We start from the raw sequence: 19,353 nt of genomic DNA on the forward strand, positions 1-19,353 counted from the left end.
ATGTAAAACAATTCAAACGAGAAAACTAACGGCCTTATTTATTTTACAAAATGAACGAAAAACAAATATGTAACACATAAACAAAGGACAACCACTGAATTACAGGCTCCTGACTTGGGACAGGCACATACATTAATAATGTGGCAGGGTTAAACATGTTAAAGGGATCCCAACCCTCCCCTTAACCTGGGACAGTGGTATAACAGTACATCATAAGAGCGAACTATAAAAATCAGTTGAAAAAGGCGAAAAAGGTTAACTCAGTAGATGGACAAAAATACAAGTGGACGTGGCCGGGTACTTATACATCCCGTCACAAAAAACACAATGAACAGATCTGAGAGTACTCGCAGTTATCTGACAGCTAGTTCATAGCCACTAACAACTATTAAAAATCATGCATCTAAAGCTTGATTATGATCAAAAGATAGTATCCAGATATAAATTTTGTAAAAAGATAATCCTATTTAATTGCAATACTCATAGAAGAAGACCCTATATCAATACTGAACGAATAACAATGAGATGAAGAACAACGATCAAGAGTTGTTGACGTATTTCGAAACTATGTTGAAGTTCTACCTTTAATCACAAAGTGATTAAAAATTCATCTAGAGTTGTCTCTCTTTATCTGTTGTTTTACCGTAATTCACAAATACCAAAATTAACATTATACAGACTTTCTGTATATTATACTCATTTGTGTAGAGGTTCCATCCTCTGTTTTTCATTTATAACTTTTACAACTAATACAAAAACAATCCTTTGAATTAAACATACATTTTATTACACCAACTTGTATTTACATTTTCATGACTAGAATAAACATTTTTACTTTGTGGCATTACTTTGGCTACAGAGTATTTTATAATATTTTGTTGAGGCGCCAGGGTGACTACCGATTACCTATACACAATGGCTATCAGCTGACCTATGTTGACATAGTGTCATAAAACCCCTGGTAGTTAAACACGGTTACACCACCACCTACCATGGGGAGTGACCGGGGAAAAACACTCGTATTACCAATGCTCCAGTTATTAGTGCCCCACCTGTTGGCAGGTGTAGGCCTCCCCTCTATAATATGAGGTGGAGGAGGTCCCAGAGTTACCCATCTGTAGACCCCACCGTTACCACTAACCACATTTTCCAAACCTGCAAATTGTAGAACTTGTCAGGCCCAGAGCAAGGGCCGAGTGAAATAATCCCCCAATCACTACCAGTCTCCCTGGACCTCCCCCCATTCAAATTTGACTCTGCGCCTAAGGATAGTAGAAGATAATTAATTTCTTTAAAATGTCTTGTTTTCTTTCAAATTGTTTAAATTGTTAATTACTTAAAACTAGAATTAATTCTGGATGCTTAAATCACAATAGTCCATATGTTAATAACGTGCTTAATGGCGGAAATGTCCAAATCATAGAAACGCAAGTTTATTCCAAATAGTCCTGTATAGGTCCAATACTATGAAGGTCCGGCTTGTATACTGGTAACCATAATATTGTAATCAAATACAGCAAACCAGTGCCTGAAAATATAAAACAAAAACAGCAGCAACTATTCTCATAGGGAGGGCGGGCGGGTTTGGATATTTTAACTTATTTGCGTAACACTTGCTTTCTTGTCGACAGCAAATTAACAAGTGCCCGATACGGGAATTCCAAAATTCTATTCTAGCTGATACGGGAATTCCAAAACTCTGATTCATGCTGCGATCGACGCTATGGCCATGCCGAATATGGCATTGAGCTACAGGATGCAACGCCCACGCACCCACACGAATATTTGATTGAATTAAACCAGATTATTGAAAATATAAAATTTTTATAATCTCAATTAATTGCAATACTCATAGAAGAAGACCCTATATCAATACTGAACGAATAACAATGAGATGAAGAACAACGATCAAGAGTTGTTGACGTATTTCGAAACTATGTTGAAGTTCTACCTTTAATCACAAAGTGATTAAAAATTCATCTAGAGTTGTCTCTCTTTATCTGTTGTTTTACCGTAATTCACAAATACCAAAATTAACATTATACAGACTTTCTGTATATTATACTCATTTGTGTAGAGGTTCCATCCTCTGTTTTTCATTTATAACTTTTACAACTAATACAAAAACAATCCTTTGAATTAAACATACATTTTATTACACCAACTTGTATTTACATTTTCATGACTAGAATAAACATTTTTACTTTGTGGCATTACTTTGGCTACAGAGTATTTTATAATATTTTGTTGAGGCGCCAGGGTGACTACCGATTACCTATACACAATGGCTATCAGCTGACCTATGTTGACATAGTGTCATAAAACCCCTGGTAGTTAAACACGGTTACACCACCACCTACCATGGGGAGTGACCGGGGAAAAACACTCGTATTACCAATGCTCCAGTTATTAGTGCCCCACCTGTTGGCAGGTGTAGGCCTCCCCTCTATAATATGAGGTGGAGGAGGTCCCAGAGTTACCCATCTGTAGACCCCACCGTTACCACTAACCACATTTTCCAAACCTGCAAATTGTAGAACTTGTCAGGCCCAGAGCAAGGGCCGAGTGAAATAATCCCCCAATCACTACCAGTCTCCCTGGACCGCCACATGAGAGCCCCAGTCAGCTACCAAATCTGACTGGGGTTCTCACCTCCACAAAATTTTCATTATTGAATCATTGGAAAAGTTGATTTTGTTGTGCGTAGGAAAGACTCAACCCCCCCTTGTATATTATTTAAGAAAACCTGATTTCCAGTTTGTGACAAATGAGTTCCATCTGTTCTGTATAAAGACACTTCACTTGCCCTAATGTTCTCATGTAATATAGCTTTCCCCCCGTTTTCTATTACAAAGTTTTTGACCACTGAATTCACTCTTTTTCTCTTCTGTTCGATTATTGCACCCGCATTCAAGGGGGCAAAATGCCAGTATCTGCGCTGTAGCATTGAAGACCATATTATAATAACATTTTTAAATAAAGCCTTGTAACGTAGGATAGAACATTTTACATTTTCCATTAAACCCGTCCCTGTCAATTCTAAATCTGTCAAATCATTAGCTCCACAGTGAATTATTATAAAATGAGGAGAAGGTAAAATTTTTCTTTTTGCGTCCAGTAGGGAGTCCAAATCTTTAATCTGTAAACCAGGTTGCCCAATCCAGTATGTTGTTACACCTTTTGACCCCAGTCCCAGGTTGTTCCTACCATATTTCTTCGCCTCTACGTTGGCCCAATGAACAAGGGAACTTCCAACAATCCATAAAATCTTGGGACCTGTGAAAACCTTTAGCTTGTTAGCTTTTTGAAACTAGAAAAATTGTAACCTAATATAGCGAGAATAAGCATGCGATTTCCATCTGCCTAATCTCATAATTACCTCCTCTGAGACCCCCTGCCTGGCTAGTTCCGTGGCTCCCCCAATTCTAAAACTATGTGACCTAAAATGGCCTTTACTAATACGAAGAAAATGTAAAGCTTTTTCCAGTATACTACTGAATTGGTATCTAGTTAAAGGCATACCAGTATAATGGATAAACAAATCTGTATTGTTACAGGTAGGTCGTACCTTTAAATATTCGTTAATGAGTCGTACCGGACAGTAGTTTTTTCCGTTCTCAGCTATCAACAAAGTAACAGACTTTCCCTTTTGGTCAGTTTTTGACCACCTTACTCTTAGCTCCAGGACTTTTCTCCTTACTAAAATATCAGAAATTGTTAAGTTGGAGCCATTTATAACAGACTTGGATTTTGAAGTAGTGATTTCCCCTACTCTTAGCAAACCAAAGAAGGCAACAGAAAAAACTGCTGAAAATAAAGCAGCTTCATATTTATTCTTACATACTTTATCTAAACAACTAATCATATCTGATAACAATTGCACTGTAATTGGTGCTCTAATGTCATTACGTTTTCCCCCTTGAATTCTTTTTATTCCTTCTAATGCCTTTCCAATTATAAAGAATTTTGTAGTATCCTGTATCCCTTGAATTTTATGATGGTATGAAACTCCTGATATATAAGATGATATGGTTCCCCCCGAAAGACCCTGTACTGACAAAAAAGCTATAAAATTTAACAAATCATTGACTGGCACCGGCCAATCCTGTTTCAATTTATAAGATGATCTAAAAGTACAAAGTTTTGACAGAGCCAAATTGTATGATTTTTGTGTATTTTTGGACACACCTTGATTGACAATATAATCAGCCACCTGACTTAAATGTTCCAGATCTGTGTTGGAATTTTGGTTGGCCACTGGTCTGCTTCTGGAGCTAGGCTTCTGAACTTCCCCCACTGAGAACGAGAAAGACAATCAGCAATTTGGTTTTGTTTTGAAGGGATATAAATTGCCTTAATTAATGTATTATTTTTTAAGTTCATTAAAACCATCTGTCTTACTAAAGTCATAACTCTACTTGACTTGCTAGTTTTCATATTAATGATTTGAACAACCGCCTGATTATCAACATGAAAAATAACTTTTTTGTTAACAAAATAGGATTCCCAGGACATAAGAGCAGCTACAACTGGAAACAACTCTAACAATGTCATATCTCTGGTGATTCCAGTCTCAAACCAATGTTTTGGCCATGTGCCTTGGGCCCACTGACCTGCAAAATAGATCCCATACCCGCCTTTGGACCCCCCTGCACTATCAGTGAACAACTCTAATTTTTCATTTGAAACCCATACATTGTCTGTTATTACAGTTACACCATTGTATTGTTTTAAAAAGTCTAACCAAACTTCTAAATCTGCTTTCATCTGCTTGTTTACTCGGATTTTGAAATACGATTTTCTTACCCCAATTGTTGAATTTATGAGTCTGCGACAGAAGGTGCGGCCTGGAGCAACTACCTTACAAGCAAAATTCAGGAGCCCAAGAAGGGATTGCATATCTTTAAGAGTTATTTTAGAACTGTCCAAGGTATCTCTGATTTTTTGTGAGAGTTTGACAAGTTTTTCATTTGGAAGTCGCATGATTAAATTCTGTGTATCAAATTCTATACCCAAAAACATAAGTAATGTAGTCGGCAAAGTAGTCTTGTCACTAGCAAGAGGAATACCTATTTTGTTGCATACCTCTTGGAATAACTTCAAAGTATTGCCAACTTTTGATGTTTGGCTCGACTCGACAAAAAGAAAATCATCTAAATAATGGAGGATATCATCATTTCCGCTTTTTAGCTGTATTATCCAATGCAAAGCTTTTGCAAATTTCTCCCACAGGGCACAACTTATTGAGGCCCCCATAGGGAGCATTTTATTAAGATAATATTCACCCTGAAATTTTATCCCCAACAAGTCAAAATCGTGCGGGGCAATTGGCAACAAACGAAAAGCCGCTTTTACGTCACACTGACTTAAACGGGCAAATGTTTTGTGTCTATTAATCAAACATGCTGCTTCGTCCACTGAACTGTACTGCACTGAACAATGATCTTTATCAATAAAATCATTTATTGAATTATTCTCAGGATAGGATAAATGTTGAATAAGTCTGAAATCCCCATCCTTTTTTGGCACTAGCCCCATTGGTGATACCTGGAGTGTGGGAAAAGGTGGGTATCTGAAAGGACCAGCTATGCGACCAAGTTTAACTTCCTTCATTAATTTTTCTTTAAAAATTTTGGGTAGCTGTAATGCACTTTTTAAATTGGAACTCTCCCTTGGTTCCCTAGAGCCAAAATATTTTAAAGAAAAACCGTATTTGAAACCAGATATAATTTCATGTGCTACATTGTTAAGTGGGTAGAATTCTAAATAATTTTCCAAGACTGATACTTTTATAGGAGTATTTCCCAATGAATAAAAATTAATACTTTTTGTTATTTCTTCCTTGCGCCCGGTTATTACATTGGGCTTTTCTGTGTTTGCCACTGCATATTTGGCATATGTGTTTAAACCTACAACGAGGGAAGTAGGGACAGTCAGTACCATTATTATAGTATTTACATGACATATTTACACTTCCCCTAGTTACCTGTGATTTTTGATGTGTTCTATTGTTTGGAAGTGTAGCTGCATTTGAGTTATAATTACCACGATTTTGTGTATCTGTTCTATAACCCTGTGATTGCACTGACACACTGTTGTGTACTGTGGGAGATGTGATGTGTAATAGCCAATATTCACCGTGTATATTTCCCCAAGATAAATTAGGATTCTTTTCTATTTTTAGCCTAAATTGCTCGTCATAGGTAGCCCAGTTTTCTGACCTAGTTGCCGCTAATCTTATATCGCGCATATATTTTAACAATTCCTGTGCCCGTGTGTTGTATTTCTCAATGTAGACACTCATAAAAATCATGAATGCTGAAGTCCATTCATTTATTGACAAATAAACCCCCGACGATCTTTTTTCAATGCAAATTTTCCCCCTTTTTAATTTCAAATCGCCCTCGTCAACCTCTTCCATTTCTTTTTGCGTTCTCAAAAGAGAATGAAGCTCTATAAATTTTCCCTCCCAAATTTTTTCTTTAATTTTAAAAGACACGTGTTCCCCCACTGTGTCATGAACGCTAGATTCTTGTGACGGAGTGAAATCAATGGAATTATTTGCAATTTCGTGTCTTAAAGAGGGGAATGCCCGTGCATCTTCCTCCGACTCATTACCTGATGAGATATCAGTATTTTCCTCAGGTACTTCTGCCACCACATGTCCGACCTCTTTTGTTTTCTTGGCAGATCTTCTCCGGTCAGCTCCGTCTTTCTTTTGGGCAATTTCTTCGGGCTGCACTTTCTTTCCTCCTGTCCTGCTGGTCGTTCTTCTTTTCTTCCCCATGGCCCTTGATGGCGATCCAACGGCATTTCTCTTGTTAGGCATCTTCTTTTTCTGGATATTTTAACTTATTTGCGTAACACTTGCTTTCTTGTCGACAGCAAATTAACAAGTGCCCGATACGGGAATTCCAAAATTCTATTCTAGCTGATACGGGAATTCCAAAACTCTGATTCATGCTGCGATCGACGCTATGGCCATGCCGAATATGGCATTGAGCTACAGGATGCAACGCCCACGCACCCACACGAATATTTGATTGAATTAAACCAGATTATTGAAAATATAAAATTTTTATAATCTCAATTATCTGTATTTTACCTATAAATGGACTTAGTTTTTCTGCCAGTTAAAATCACATTCACTGTATGGTGAAATAGTCACAGTTTTAGATTAAATATCTAAAATATAATTGGTTGATATTGTCCTTACATTGAATTTAAATATAATAATATGCAATATAACAAAATCAGGATAAATTCGTTACACAGTGTTCAATTGTCTTAATACGGAATTTATCGGGTCAATAAAATTCGCCTCACCCGATATGAATTTTATTGACCCGATAAATTCTCGTATTAGGACAATTACACAATGTGTAACTAATAGTGCGCACCCAAGAAACAACTTTATATTTGGTGAGATTTTGTCAATAGTAATGATAAAGCTTCAGTTAAATTATTATTTTGTTGTTTATTGGCTGCGCACGATGTTTCCACAACAGAAATAAAGATAGAAAACTGCATAAATTCTTAATTTTCATCGTTTTTGTGAAAACAGTATATATTATGACGTAATTGTGACGTCATCACATAAGAATCTTAATGTTTTTCATTTATATTTCTTGACCCTATGCATTTCTAAAGATTATGTTCCAATTTGAAAAAGTTATCAAACATTTTATTTTCTTGGGCCAAAACCAGGCCTTAATGCCCCTGCTCCTTTATTTATTTATTAAACTGTGAAGACAATCAGGTCCTTAATGCTGTTGGTAAATTTATTAAAGTGAATATGAGTTAGTAATTGTATTGTAACTGTATGTAAAAAATTGTTTGTATCTATGTATCTATGCAAATCAATATTCTTTTGCCTTATTCATGTATGCTCTGTATGCCCCTTGTGGGCCCTCAATTGGAAATAAAATATGTTCTGTTCTGTATAAGGTGTCAGCTGGGAACAGTATATCTAATAAATGTATATATGTTCCCGCTTTCAGATAGGTCGTGCTGCAGGAATAGGTCACATTTTCTGATAGGCAGAATCAGGGGGCCTTTTGTTGGAAAAATTTGGTTGATTATATAGGGAATGACTGGAGTGGGGACCCCCCTCTTAGGCAGTCAATGGGCCCCCTCTTATGAAAATTTCTAGATCCGTCATTGATTTCTAGTTTAAAAATATGTGAATAGGTGTTGAAAATATTCAGAAATATATTATTAGGTCAACAAATTAAAAAGAAAATGTGGTACACTGTATGATTGCCAATGAGACAACTCTTGTCTCTAGACAAGAGACCAAATTGCATTAGAAATTAACAACAATAATAGGTCACTGTATGGCCTTCAACAATGACAAAGCCAGAAACAACTATAAGTTACATTTAGGAGGCTCGAGGGTACATGTATAAACATTTCAGAGAAAAATAAACAAAGAAAAATAAACATTTATTTTTCATTACATAGGAGTAGATTCAGTAAGACCCCTTTTTGGCCCCATTATATAGCAGTTTTACAAAATTGTGAAAATGTAATCTTTAAGCTATTTATTGGAAAGTAGAATGCTTCTGCTAAATAAATATGGGATGTTTTTGACAATACAATGCACATATATCTGACAGGTACTACATGTAGCATCATTAAAATATATATGCTAAATTACTGAAATCTTCAAAATTTTAGATTTTTTGGTAAATTTTAGACGGTTTCCGTCTTAAATGATAGTGGCCGCATTCGTGTTCATTCATAATATTGAAATGTAAGTTGTATTTGATGATAATACATAATATATAAAAAGGTTGAGGATGAACATGGATGCGGCCACTTTCATTTTTTGTCAAAAACCATCGGAAAAGTGACGTTTTTTTGGCATATTTGATAGATTTTTCATATTTAAGATTGAATCGGAGCGTTTTTAATGACTAAGTCAGTCAAAATCTTTCACATAAACTAATCGAGTCAATTGAAATAGACACTTAAGTGTTTAAAAAGTGTCCAAAATCTTTCGTAAGATGAACTTGAAATTTGAGGCCAAAATCAACCCTTACCGGACCTACTCCTTTTATTTGTTACCTTAAGTAGTTGTTACTTTATCATATGGTACAAAAATGATTAAAAAAAATCAATTCGTGATGGCCTCAAATGAATTGTAAAATGTAGATATCATTGAAATTGCTCTAAAATAATCTACCTTTGGTACAAAAATGACATTTTTGGAACTCATTGGTGACCTATATTTTTTATTATTATTTTCAATTAAGCTGTACTTAAACTAAACTATTGTAAAATTTAAGCGATTTCTGTAATTAAGTTTTTTTTTCTCGGTATTACCTCTATTTCTACTATTAGTTCAACAGAAAAAAGGTACCTTTACAAAAATGTATGCTTCTTTCAAAGGCAGATTGTGAGCGCTGCGTATGAACGGTGACCCAATTTGTTTTATTTTATTTTTCTATTAAGTATAAGATTTAAGTACATTTATCATGTTTATAGAAAAATATAGTGATATATCCTATATAAAATAAAAAAAATCGTTTTAGACCCGTAAGCCCCCTTAAATGTAATACATTTGTATAACAGTAGTATAGTGTTATGATAGTCTCAGGCTAAACCCATACAGCAATTTCCCATTATATTTTACTTGTTAAAAACTTGTATGAAAAACCCTGTTATTATTTTCACAGCCAAAAGTTTTGCCAGTGTATACATTACATAAGATAAGGAATCTGAGTCTAAGCAAAATGTGATATTCCACTTATTAAACACACCACACAAAATTCAACCAATATGATAAAAGGTTACATTTTTACCTAATTAAGCAATAAATGAAAAGGTAAACATTTTTGTCGAGCCTTCGACTTTTGTTGAAAAAGCGAGACATAGTGATCCTACATTCCATCGGTGCAGCGTCCAAAATAATTACTCTGTAGTTTAAGTTTTTGAAATTTTAATCACTAAACTATCCTGGATTTTTATCAAATTTGGACAAAATATAAAAAAGAAGATGTGGTATGATTGCCAATGAGACAACTATCCACAAAAGACCAAAATGACACAGACATTAACAACTATAGGTCACCGTACGGCCTTCAACAATGAGCAAAGCCCATACCGCTTAGTCAGCTATAAAAGGCCCCGATAAGACAATGTAAAACAATTCAAACGAGAAAACTAACGGCCTTATTTATTTTACAAAATGAACGAAAAATAAATATGTAACACATAAACAAAGGACAACCACTGAATTACAGGCTCCTGACTTGGGACAGGCACATACATTAATAATGTGGCAGGGTTAAACATGTTAAAGGGATCCCAACCCTCCCCTTAACCTGGGACAGTGGTATAACAGTACATCATAAGAGCGAACTATAAAAATCAGTTGAAAAAGGCGAAAAAGGTTAACTCAGTAGATGGACAAAAATACAAGTGGACGTGGCCGGGTACTTATACATCCCGTCACAAAAACACAATGAACAGATCTGAGAGTACTCGCAGTTATCTGACAGCTAGTTCATAGCCACTAACAACTATTAAAAATCATGCATCTAAAGCTTGATTATGATCAAAAGATAGTATCCAGATATAAATTTTGTAAAAAGATAATCCTATTTATCTGTATTTTACCTATAAATGGACTTAGTTTTTCTGCCAGTTAAAATCACATTCACTGTATGGTGAAATTTTTTTAAATTCAAATGTCGTACTAAATTATAATCCTGGTACCTTTGATAGCTAATTAAATTTTTGATAACTTTCGTAAACTTTTCTGGATTTCTAGCAAACTTGGACAAAAGCTTGTTTAATATGATCTGAAGATGCCAGGTATATAATCCAGAGGTAAATTTTTAGAAAACTAAAATCCACAAATTTAAAAACCCACGAACATGTAAATATTGCTCAAACCACGAAAATTGATACCCACAAATTAAAGTACAGTCACAATTAAGTAAGCAATTGGACAATTTTATTTGGTTTATGGGATGATTATAAAGTGTATATATGTCTGTTTGGCAGATATCTTCTGTGCTCTGCCTTTGACCTCATTTCCATGGTTTATTGCATTGGCCAGTATTAATTTTCTGTAGTTCGGTCCTTTTCTCAGATTCTATAAGTAATACGTTAACTATTTTGGTGTATGGAATGATTGTAAGATGTATTTATCTGTCTGCCAGGGTTCATCAAACCTCCACCTCATTATCGTGGTATAATTGCCAATGAAACAACTATCCACCAAATTTCAAATGAAGAAGATGTAAACAATTTAAGGCAACCGTATGGCCTTCGTCACAGAGCAAAATCCAAATCCTAAAGTCTGCCGTAAAAGGCCCAGACATAAAAACCAAGCTAATCGAGCAAACTAAGGGCTTAATTTGTAACAAAACAATCATGTAATAAAAACCAATCTGACAGACATGAACCAATGACAACCACTGAACTACATGCTCTTAACTTAGAACAGACACATAAAGAATGTGGCAGGGTCTGAACTGCTTACTGGACTTTATTGTCATACTACATGTACTAGTAAATCAATGATAATGTTAAGTTTATGTGATACTTAAGCTTTTAGTAAAAACTTTATCTTTAAGGCTTTCAACATTAAGTCAATAAAGCAGACAAGACATAAGTGTGTGTATTAAGTCTCATGTCTTATGAAAAATATAAAAAAAAAAACAACATTATTTTACTTAAATTTCCTTTTTTTACTGCAAGCTTTAAGATATTATGTAGAAACAGGTATATTTATTTGCCATAGGAAACACTGCACCTGGACTGAAATTCACACTCTCCAAACAATTTTTCCTTGTAGATGTTGCAGATAAATTCATAATACAAATGATGTTGAAGAAACAAAGAGAAAAGAAACCTGAACTGTACCATTTTCTTTGCAGCTCCTAAGGTGAAGTATAGCGCAGTACAACACTTATATAAATGTTTTGTAAAAATAAGAAGATGTGGTATGATTGTAAATGAAACAACTCTCCATGAGAGACCAGTGAGACAAAAATTAACAACCATAGGTAACCGTACACCCTTCAACAATGAGGTATACAACGTCAAGGCCTTGCTATTACCAATGAACAACTTAAAGCCAGATTTATTAACAAAACATTGAACAATAAACTGTTATGATATACAGCAACAACTACTGAATTACAAGCTCCTGAATTGAGACAGGCACATGGAGTTTGTAAAACATTAAGAATGGTTGCTGGCATGAAACCCTCCTTCTAACCTAGGACAGTGGTGTAACAGTACAACTAGCAAACTATAAAAATCTTTTGAAAAGGGCTTAATTCTAAGATCAATACAAAGTCAAAGCACAATAAAAAATCCTAAAACAAAAACACACGAAGTACACATCTGAGATTTATAGCAGTTACTGAAAGCAAGTTCAAATAATCAATATTTTATCCTTGCCCTAACACATTCGTCTGAATTTCTCTTAAAAGCTAACCTAGACCTACAAATAAATGGTTATAGCCATCACTGGATGTCATCTAAACAAATAACACAATAGATGGAGAGTAATTTTAGTTTAAGTTACAAAAATGATCAACAAGACGAGATCAAAAAATAAGTATCATTCATGGTTGAAATTGTCAGTCAACTCCTAATTATTTAATAAATTAGCCACAGAGTTTTTTGTATGGTCTAGTTTTAATTAGGATTTTATTGTAGATAAAGAAGGTGAATTTCCTCTGTTGAGGAGTCAGAAAGTTGGACTGAAGATAAAGGATATCAAATGAAGGTAAACATAAATTTAAAGTAATGGTTATATTGGTAATACATGTACCACGAGTATGCATCAAAGATGTATTGGGTAAGATGGTAATTACTGTATGTGAAACAATAAAATTTGTTTAAAGTGGGCAGTACATGTATAAACATACCATCAACATTAGCACAACCAAAAATGCAATTATAAAAGCATCTGCAAAAGTTTCATAGAAATCTGTGAAAGTATGACACAGTATTCATGGTATCAGTTATTTGATGTCCATCACATTGAAGGTGGATATTGTGTCATTGGCAATAGACCAATTTCATATTACAAGTACCCACTTTAATCGGAACAAATTTGAGGGAAGTTAACTGTTAATTATGCTTTCTTTACATGACTAAATCATCAGAAAACAGTAAACTATCCCCCAAAATTGCACTGTTTATATTTATGAATTTACTTTTTTCGGTTGTTCGTAGTGACCGAGTACCAGGATGTCTTACCACAGAGAAGGTAACCTGTTGGAAAAATATAGAATCGGAGTCAAAAGTTGATAAAATAGACTATTATACCACATCATCTTATTGGCAAGCCTGCAACTTTTGTTGCAGAAAGCTCGATATAGGTATAGTGTTCTGGTGGCGGCTACAGTGGGGCCAGCAGCAGGGTTAGCTGAATTCTTAAAAGCTTTATATTTTAGAAGGATGAAGACCTGGATGCTTCATACTTTGTATATAGACCAAGATGCCTCAGGTTACCAAGTTTCTCTCAGTCACATGTCCATTGTCCTTGACATAATTTCCATGGTTCAGTGACTACTTGAAAAAAAAGTTAAGATTTTTATACGACTGCAAAAATGGAAAATTTTGGTCGTATATTGGTATGAGGTTGGCGTCGTCGTCGTCCGGAGACATTTGATTTTCGCACTATAACTTTAGTATAAGTAAATAGAAATCTATGAAATTTAAACACAAGGTTTATGACCAGAAAAGGAAGTTTTGGATTGATTTTGGGGGTTTTGGTCCTAACAGTTAATGAATAAGGGGCCAAAAAGGGCCCAAATAAGCATTTTTCAAGGTTTTCACACAAAAACTTTAGTATAAGTGAACAGAAATCTATGAAATTTAAACATAAGGTTTATGACCACAAAAGGAAGGTTGGGATTGATTTTGGGAGTTTTTGTTCCAACAGTTTAGGTATTAGGGGTCAAAGGGTCCAAAATTAAACTTTGTTTGATTTCATCAAAAAATGAATTTCAAGGGTTCTTGTATATGCCAAATCAAATGGTATTTAGATTCTTAATTTTTGGTCCTGTTTTCAAATTGGTCTACATTAAGGTCCAAAGGGTCCAAAATTAAACTAAGTTTGATTTTAACAAAAGTTGAATTCTTGGACTTCTTTGATATGCTGAATCTAAACATGTACTTAGATTTTCGATTATGGACCCAGTTTTCAAGTTGGTCCAAATCGGGGTCCAAATTAAACTTTGTTTGATTTCAACAAAAATTGAATATATGGGGTTCTTCAATATGTTGAATCTAACCATGTATTTAGATTTTTAATATTTGGGCCCGGTTTTCAAATTGAGGTCTAAAGGGTCTAAAATTGAACATTATTTGATTTCATCACAAATTGAATTCTTGGGGTTCTATGATATGCTGAATCTAACCATGTATTTAGATTTTGGATATTGGACCATAATAGGTAAATGTCCAATTTAAAATTTTTAAGTGTTAAGTTTAAGTTCTTAGACCACATTCATTCTGTGTCAGAAACCTATCTTGTGTCAACTATTTAATCACAATCCAAATTCAGAGCTGTATCAAGCTTAAATGTTGTGTCCATACTTGCCCCAACTGTTCAGGGTTCGACCTCTGTGGTCGTATAAAGCTGTGCCCTGTGGAGCCTCTGGTTTGTAATGTGAAATTCTCTCTTATTATAAGTAATAGGATAACTATATTTGGTATGTGCGTACCTTGCAAGGTCCTCTTGGCTGTCATATAGTTTTCACTTGACCTCGACCTCATTTCATGGATCAGTGAACAAGGTTAAGTTTTGGTGGTCAAGTCCATATCTCAAATACTATAAGCAATAGGTCTAGTATATTCAGTGTATGGAATACTGTAAGGTGTACATGTCCAACTGGCAGGTGTCATCTGACCTTGACCTCATTTCCATGGTTCAGTGGTAATAGTTGAGTTTTTGTGGGTTTTTTTCTGTTTTTCATATACTGTTTGCAAAAGGTCAACTATATTTGGTGTATGGAATGATTGTTAGGTGTACATTTCTAGCTGGTATGAGTCATCTGACCTTGACCTCATTTTCATGGTTCAGTGGTCAAAGTTAAGTTTTTGAGTTTTTGTCTTTTTATCTAATACCATATGCAATAAGTCTACTACTATAATAACTATATTAGGTGTATGGAAATATTTTATGATCTATATGTCAGTTGCTCAGATTGAATTTGACCTTGACCTCATTTTCATGGTTCATTGCTCAGTGTTAAGATTTCGAGTTTTGGTCCGGTTTTTTTTTTAAACTTTAAGCAATAGGTCAACTATATTTGTTGTATGGAAGAATTATTAGCTGTATATGTGTGCCTTGCATGGTTCATCTCACCTTGACCTCATTTTCATGGTTTAGTGGTCAATTTTTAGTTTTTTGGGTTGATGTTAAGTTTATGTTTCAATTGTAATAAAGCTTTATATTAAGGACTACAAAATGTATCAACATAATATCAATGATTAGTAAAGAAGGCAAGACATTTCAGCATGTGCACTCTTGGTTTTATATTTAACCCTAGAAAGTAGCTACCGGAAAATGTTAACTGCAAAAAAACTAAAATCCTTTATCAATTAGATACAGGAAATGAAAATATTTTGAAATTTTTTATCATAAAAATGGTTAAGCTTATATTCAAGTTTCACTAAATTCCAAGAAGGGTTTCCACAAATAACCATGACTGATTTTCAAAATGATCATCATGTAAAAATAAATAAAGAGATGTGCTAAGATTGCCCATGAAAACTATTTGTATGAACAATGACAGTTCAGTGGTTTGCTTTCAACCTTTAGCAAAAATGATTACCATATATATTGTAATAAGCTATTAATAAAAGCCCCGCATTGTAAAATGTTAAACAATTAAAAAGTAAAAACAGCATCATGATTTTTATAAGTTCGAAGCAAAAAATTGAGTCGTATTATGGTATGATGTCGTCGTTAGCGATGTATGTCGACACATGGTTTCCGGATAATTACATAGTTTAAGCGAATGGATATTCATGAAAATTTACTTCAAGGTTCAATACCAAAGATTGATTTTCAGGGTAATGGTACCAACAGTTTAGAAATTAGGGGCCAAAAACCAAGCATTTTTGTAGTTTCCGGACATAAACTTGTGTGTCAGTGTACTGATCTCTCTGAAATTGTTCTTCAAGGTTCCATATCACAAAGGGAAGGCTGGAATTTTTTAAGGGGTAATTGCCTCAAACGTTCAGGAAATAGGGGTCAAAAACAAACATTGTTCTAATTCCAGACCAGAACTTGTGTTTAAGTGTATGGATTTCTTTAAAATTGTACTGCAAGGTACCATACCAGAAAGGAAAAGGCTGGGATTAAGTTTTGGGGTAATTACTGAAAGGGGGTTAAAAAAAATGGGGGGGGGGATTTTTTTATCCATAATTTTGATCACAATCCAAATACAGACAGTCTATCAAGCTTGAATATTGTGTCCAAACATGCACCAACTGGTTAGTCCAATAAGGCTGCGCTCTGCGCATCATTTTCTTAATCATATTAATCTGACATGTTAAAGTTTTTACATTATGAAGTTACTGTTGATTTTGTGTATTTCAGATTATTATTGAAAAAAAGAGCACTTTGAAGTACTAGGAGAATTTGAAAACATCTTGGTGAAATAGTCAGACTGGATATGACAGAACATCAAAAGAAATGACGAAAAATTACACATCTTATCAAAATACTAGAAACTAAAAGCTTCTTGCAATTTTCACTGGTTTTGAGCCTAGTAACAGTCATGACAAGGAAAGAATTTAATGAACATGATTCATCTACATTCATCTATCTTATGATGTCTCTTGATAAATATTAAAACATATTGACTGTAAAATAATTACCAGCTCACCAATTATATCTGTTGTTCACAAAATTTGTTATTTGGAAATATCTGTTGAATGTTTTGAAATTAAAATGTGTTAACTTAAATGATTGAAGAATTGAAGTCTTTAAATGATACAAAAGCAAGGATACATGGAATGATTGCAATTGAGACAACTACTAACCCTGCATAGTAGGGAACTGATGTAAACAAGTACAGGTCACCCGAAGTCTTCAACAATGAGCAAAATCCTTAACTTAAAGATCGTTATACATGGGCTTATTAAGTCCCAAGATAATGGTATCTACATCCTTTGCTTTCACATTTTTGTTTGTATGTTTCTGATGAAGGTTAATTAAAATAAGCCAAGCACACTTAATTTGTGAACTGTTTTTATACGCCCGTCAAAATTTTGACGGGACGTATTATGGTATACAAATGTCCGGTGTCCGTCCGTCTGTCTGTCCGGCGTAAACATGTCGCACCGTAACTTGAGAACGACTTATCTAAATTTCATGAAACTTAATATAGTTGTTTTTTATGATGGTCAAATGATCTGTATACTTTTTGGTGAAAATAAGATTTAAACTTTGTGAGTTACGGCACTTTGTAACTAAAACAGGGGTGTGTTTTTTTTCACATGTCGCACCGTATCTCAAAAACGATTCTTGATAATTGCTTAAAACTTTACACACTTTTTAGTTATATTAATCTTAATATCTGTATACTTTTTGGTGATGATTCAAAATTTCATTTTTGAGTTATTGAGTATTTTATAAAAAAAGGGGGAGGGTTTTTTACATGTCTCGCCGTATCTCAAAAACGATTTATGATTATTGCTTAAAACTTTACACACTTCTTTGTTATATTAATCTAAAGATCTGTATACTTTTTGGTGATGATTCAAAATTTCATTTTTGAGTAATGGAGTATTTTGTAAAAAAGGGGGAGGTGGTTTTTACATGTCGTGCCGTATCTCAAAAACAATTTATGATTATTGCTTAAAACTTTACACACTTCTTTGATATATTAATCTAAAGATCTGTATACTTTTTGGTGATGATTCAAAATTTCATTTTATTGATATTTGTAAAAAAAAACAGGGTGGGGGGGGGGGGGGGGGGGGGTTTCACATGTCCCGCCGTGTCTCAAAAGCAATAAATGGTAATTGCTTAAAACTTCTCAGAAACTATTTATGATTATTGCATAAAACTTCCCCACTAGACGTCAGGCATATCATGCGCTCATGGCGCAGCTGTTTATTTTTAATTTCAAAAGAGAAAGCTAATAGACAAATTTAAGCAAATAACAAAAAAAGGAAATCCATTTAATATGGCAGACAGCAACCAAACACGACCAGTGGACATAATAACATATTTTTGAGTGCTCAAACTGCACCATAACATTAGACACAAAAAACATCTTATATAATGCTGGATTACACAAAAGTGTTTTTCTTTTAAATCATCTGATCTTCTCTGGTGTTTAAAAATTGTACAGATTTTTTGTCACGATATCTCAGTAGTATGGGTTTGAATCCTGGCGAGGGAAGAACAAAAAATTTCCAAAAGCAAATTTACAGATCTAACATTGTTGATGTTGATGTTTAGACGAGTTGCATGTACATGTACAATATATACAAAAAGTTAGCTGCTATTGAGACAAAGGCAAAAATCATAGTGCAACAAAACATGTTGATTACAGACATAATACTAATAAACTGAAATAACACTTACCACTACTAAAGGATTAGGAACTTTTAGGAACAAATTGCAGCTACTGTCCAGGTTATGTTAAACAAATTTTCACCTCCAACTGATCTGTTCAGTGAAGAGTTTTTACCATTGAAATGAAATGTGAACACATTCCAATCTTTTGGCAGACGTGAATATTCTCATGTGGCATTTATACCTATATCCAAGGGTACCTATATCTGGTGGTGATAATTAACCATTTTTTTCTTCTTTTTATTTGATTTTGAAAAAAAAAATGGAATTAAAACTTTTTTTGTTAATTTTGTAAATTTTTCATTTTTTTTCCATTTATTATTAAATTTCAAAGAATTTTTTTTTTAAACATTTAATTTTTTTTTTTAATTTTTGAAAAATTAGATTTTTTGTAATATTTTGCATTTATAAATTTTTTAACTTTAAAAAAAGTTAACTTTAGTTGCCTTCGTCCATGCATGCATGGACTAAGTCTGTTGTGTTAGTCCATGCAAGCATGGACTAAGTTAGCGTTAATTGCCTTCGTCCATGCATGCATGGACTAAGTCTGTTGTGTTAGTCCATGCATGCATGGGCTAAGTATGTTGTGTTAGTCCATGCAAGCATGAATTAAGTTAACGTTAGTTGCCTTCGTCCATGCATGCATGGACTAAGTCTGTTGTGTTAGTCCATGCAAGCATGGACTAAGTAACGTTAGTTACCTTCGTCCATGCATGCATGGACTAAGCTTAGTTCCTTAGTTTTCATGTTTACATATCATGAAAAGATTTAGTCATACTGTC

The 19,353-nt window shown here is 34.2% G+C and overlaps 1 protein-coding gene and 1 long non-coding RNA gene across 3 annotated transcripts; one reads left to right on the plus strand and one right to left on the minus strand.

Moving 5' to 3' along the window:
* Positions 1 to 764: 764 nt before the first annotated feature.
* On the minus strand, positions 765 to 7,061 carry LOC139495980 (uncharacterized). Its single transcript, XM_071284409.1, has 2 exons — positions 5,987 to 7,061; positions 765 to 3,276 (listed from the first exon to the last, which is right to left on the minus strand). Exons 1-2 carry the CDS (start codon positions 6,827 to 6,829, stop codon positions 3,223 to 3,225), a joined length of 897 nt encoding a protein of 298 aa, XP_071140510.1. The 5' UTR covers positions 6,830 to 7,061; the 3' UTR covers positions 765 to 3,222.
* Positions 7,062 to 8,817: 1,756 nt separating this feature from the next.
* On the plus strand, positions 8,818 to 16,951 carry LOC139495981 (uncharacterized). Of its 2 annotated transcripts, none has more exons than XR_011657517.1 (3): positions 8,818 to 11,899; positions 12,682 to 12,751; positions 16,583 to 16,951. It is a non-coding gene; the product is annotated as an uncharacterized lncRNA (long non-coding RNA). The 2 variants fall into 2 exon arrangements; XR_011657518.1 differs by lacking the exon at positions 16,583 to 16,951 and adding an exon at positions 13,204 to 13,222 and having other exon boundaries at positions 11,742 to 11,899.
* The last annotated feature ends 2,402 nt before the right edge of the window (positions 16,952 to 19,353 follow it).

The sequence above is a fragment of the Mytilus edulis genome, chromosome 11 (genome assembly GCF_963676685.1).
Source record: "Mytilus edulis chromosome 11, xbMytEdul2.2, whole genome shotgun sequence".
NCBI classification, from domain to species: Eukaryota; Metazoa; Mollusca; class Bivalvia; order Mytilida; family Mytilidae; genus Mytilus; species Mytilus edulis.

What these genes read in the sequence shown, in the direction of transcription:
- LOC139495980 (XM_071284409.1), bottom strand. Translation starts at nt 6,829, where the DNA reads ATGCCTAACAAGAGAAATGCCGTTGGATCGCCATCAAGGGCCATGGGG. An exon ending in GAACACATCAAAAATCACAG is followed by an intron (nt 3,277 to 5,986) that starts GTAACTAGGGGA and finishes AGGTTTTCACAG; the next exon opens with GTCCCAAGATTTTATGGATT.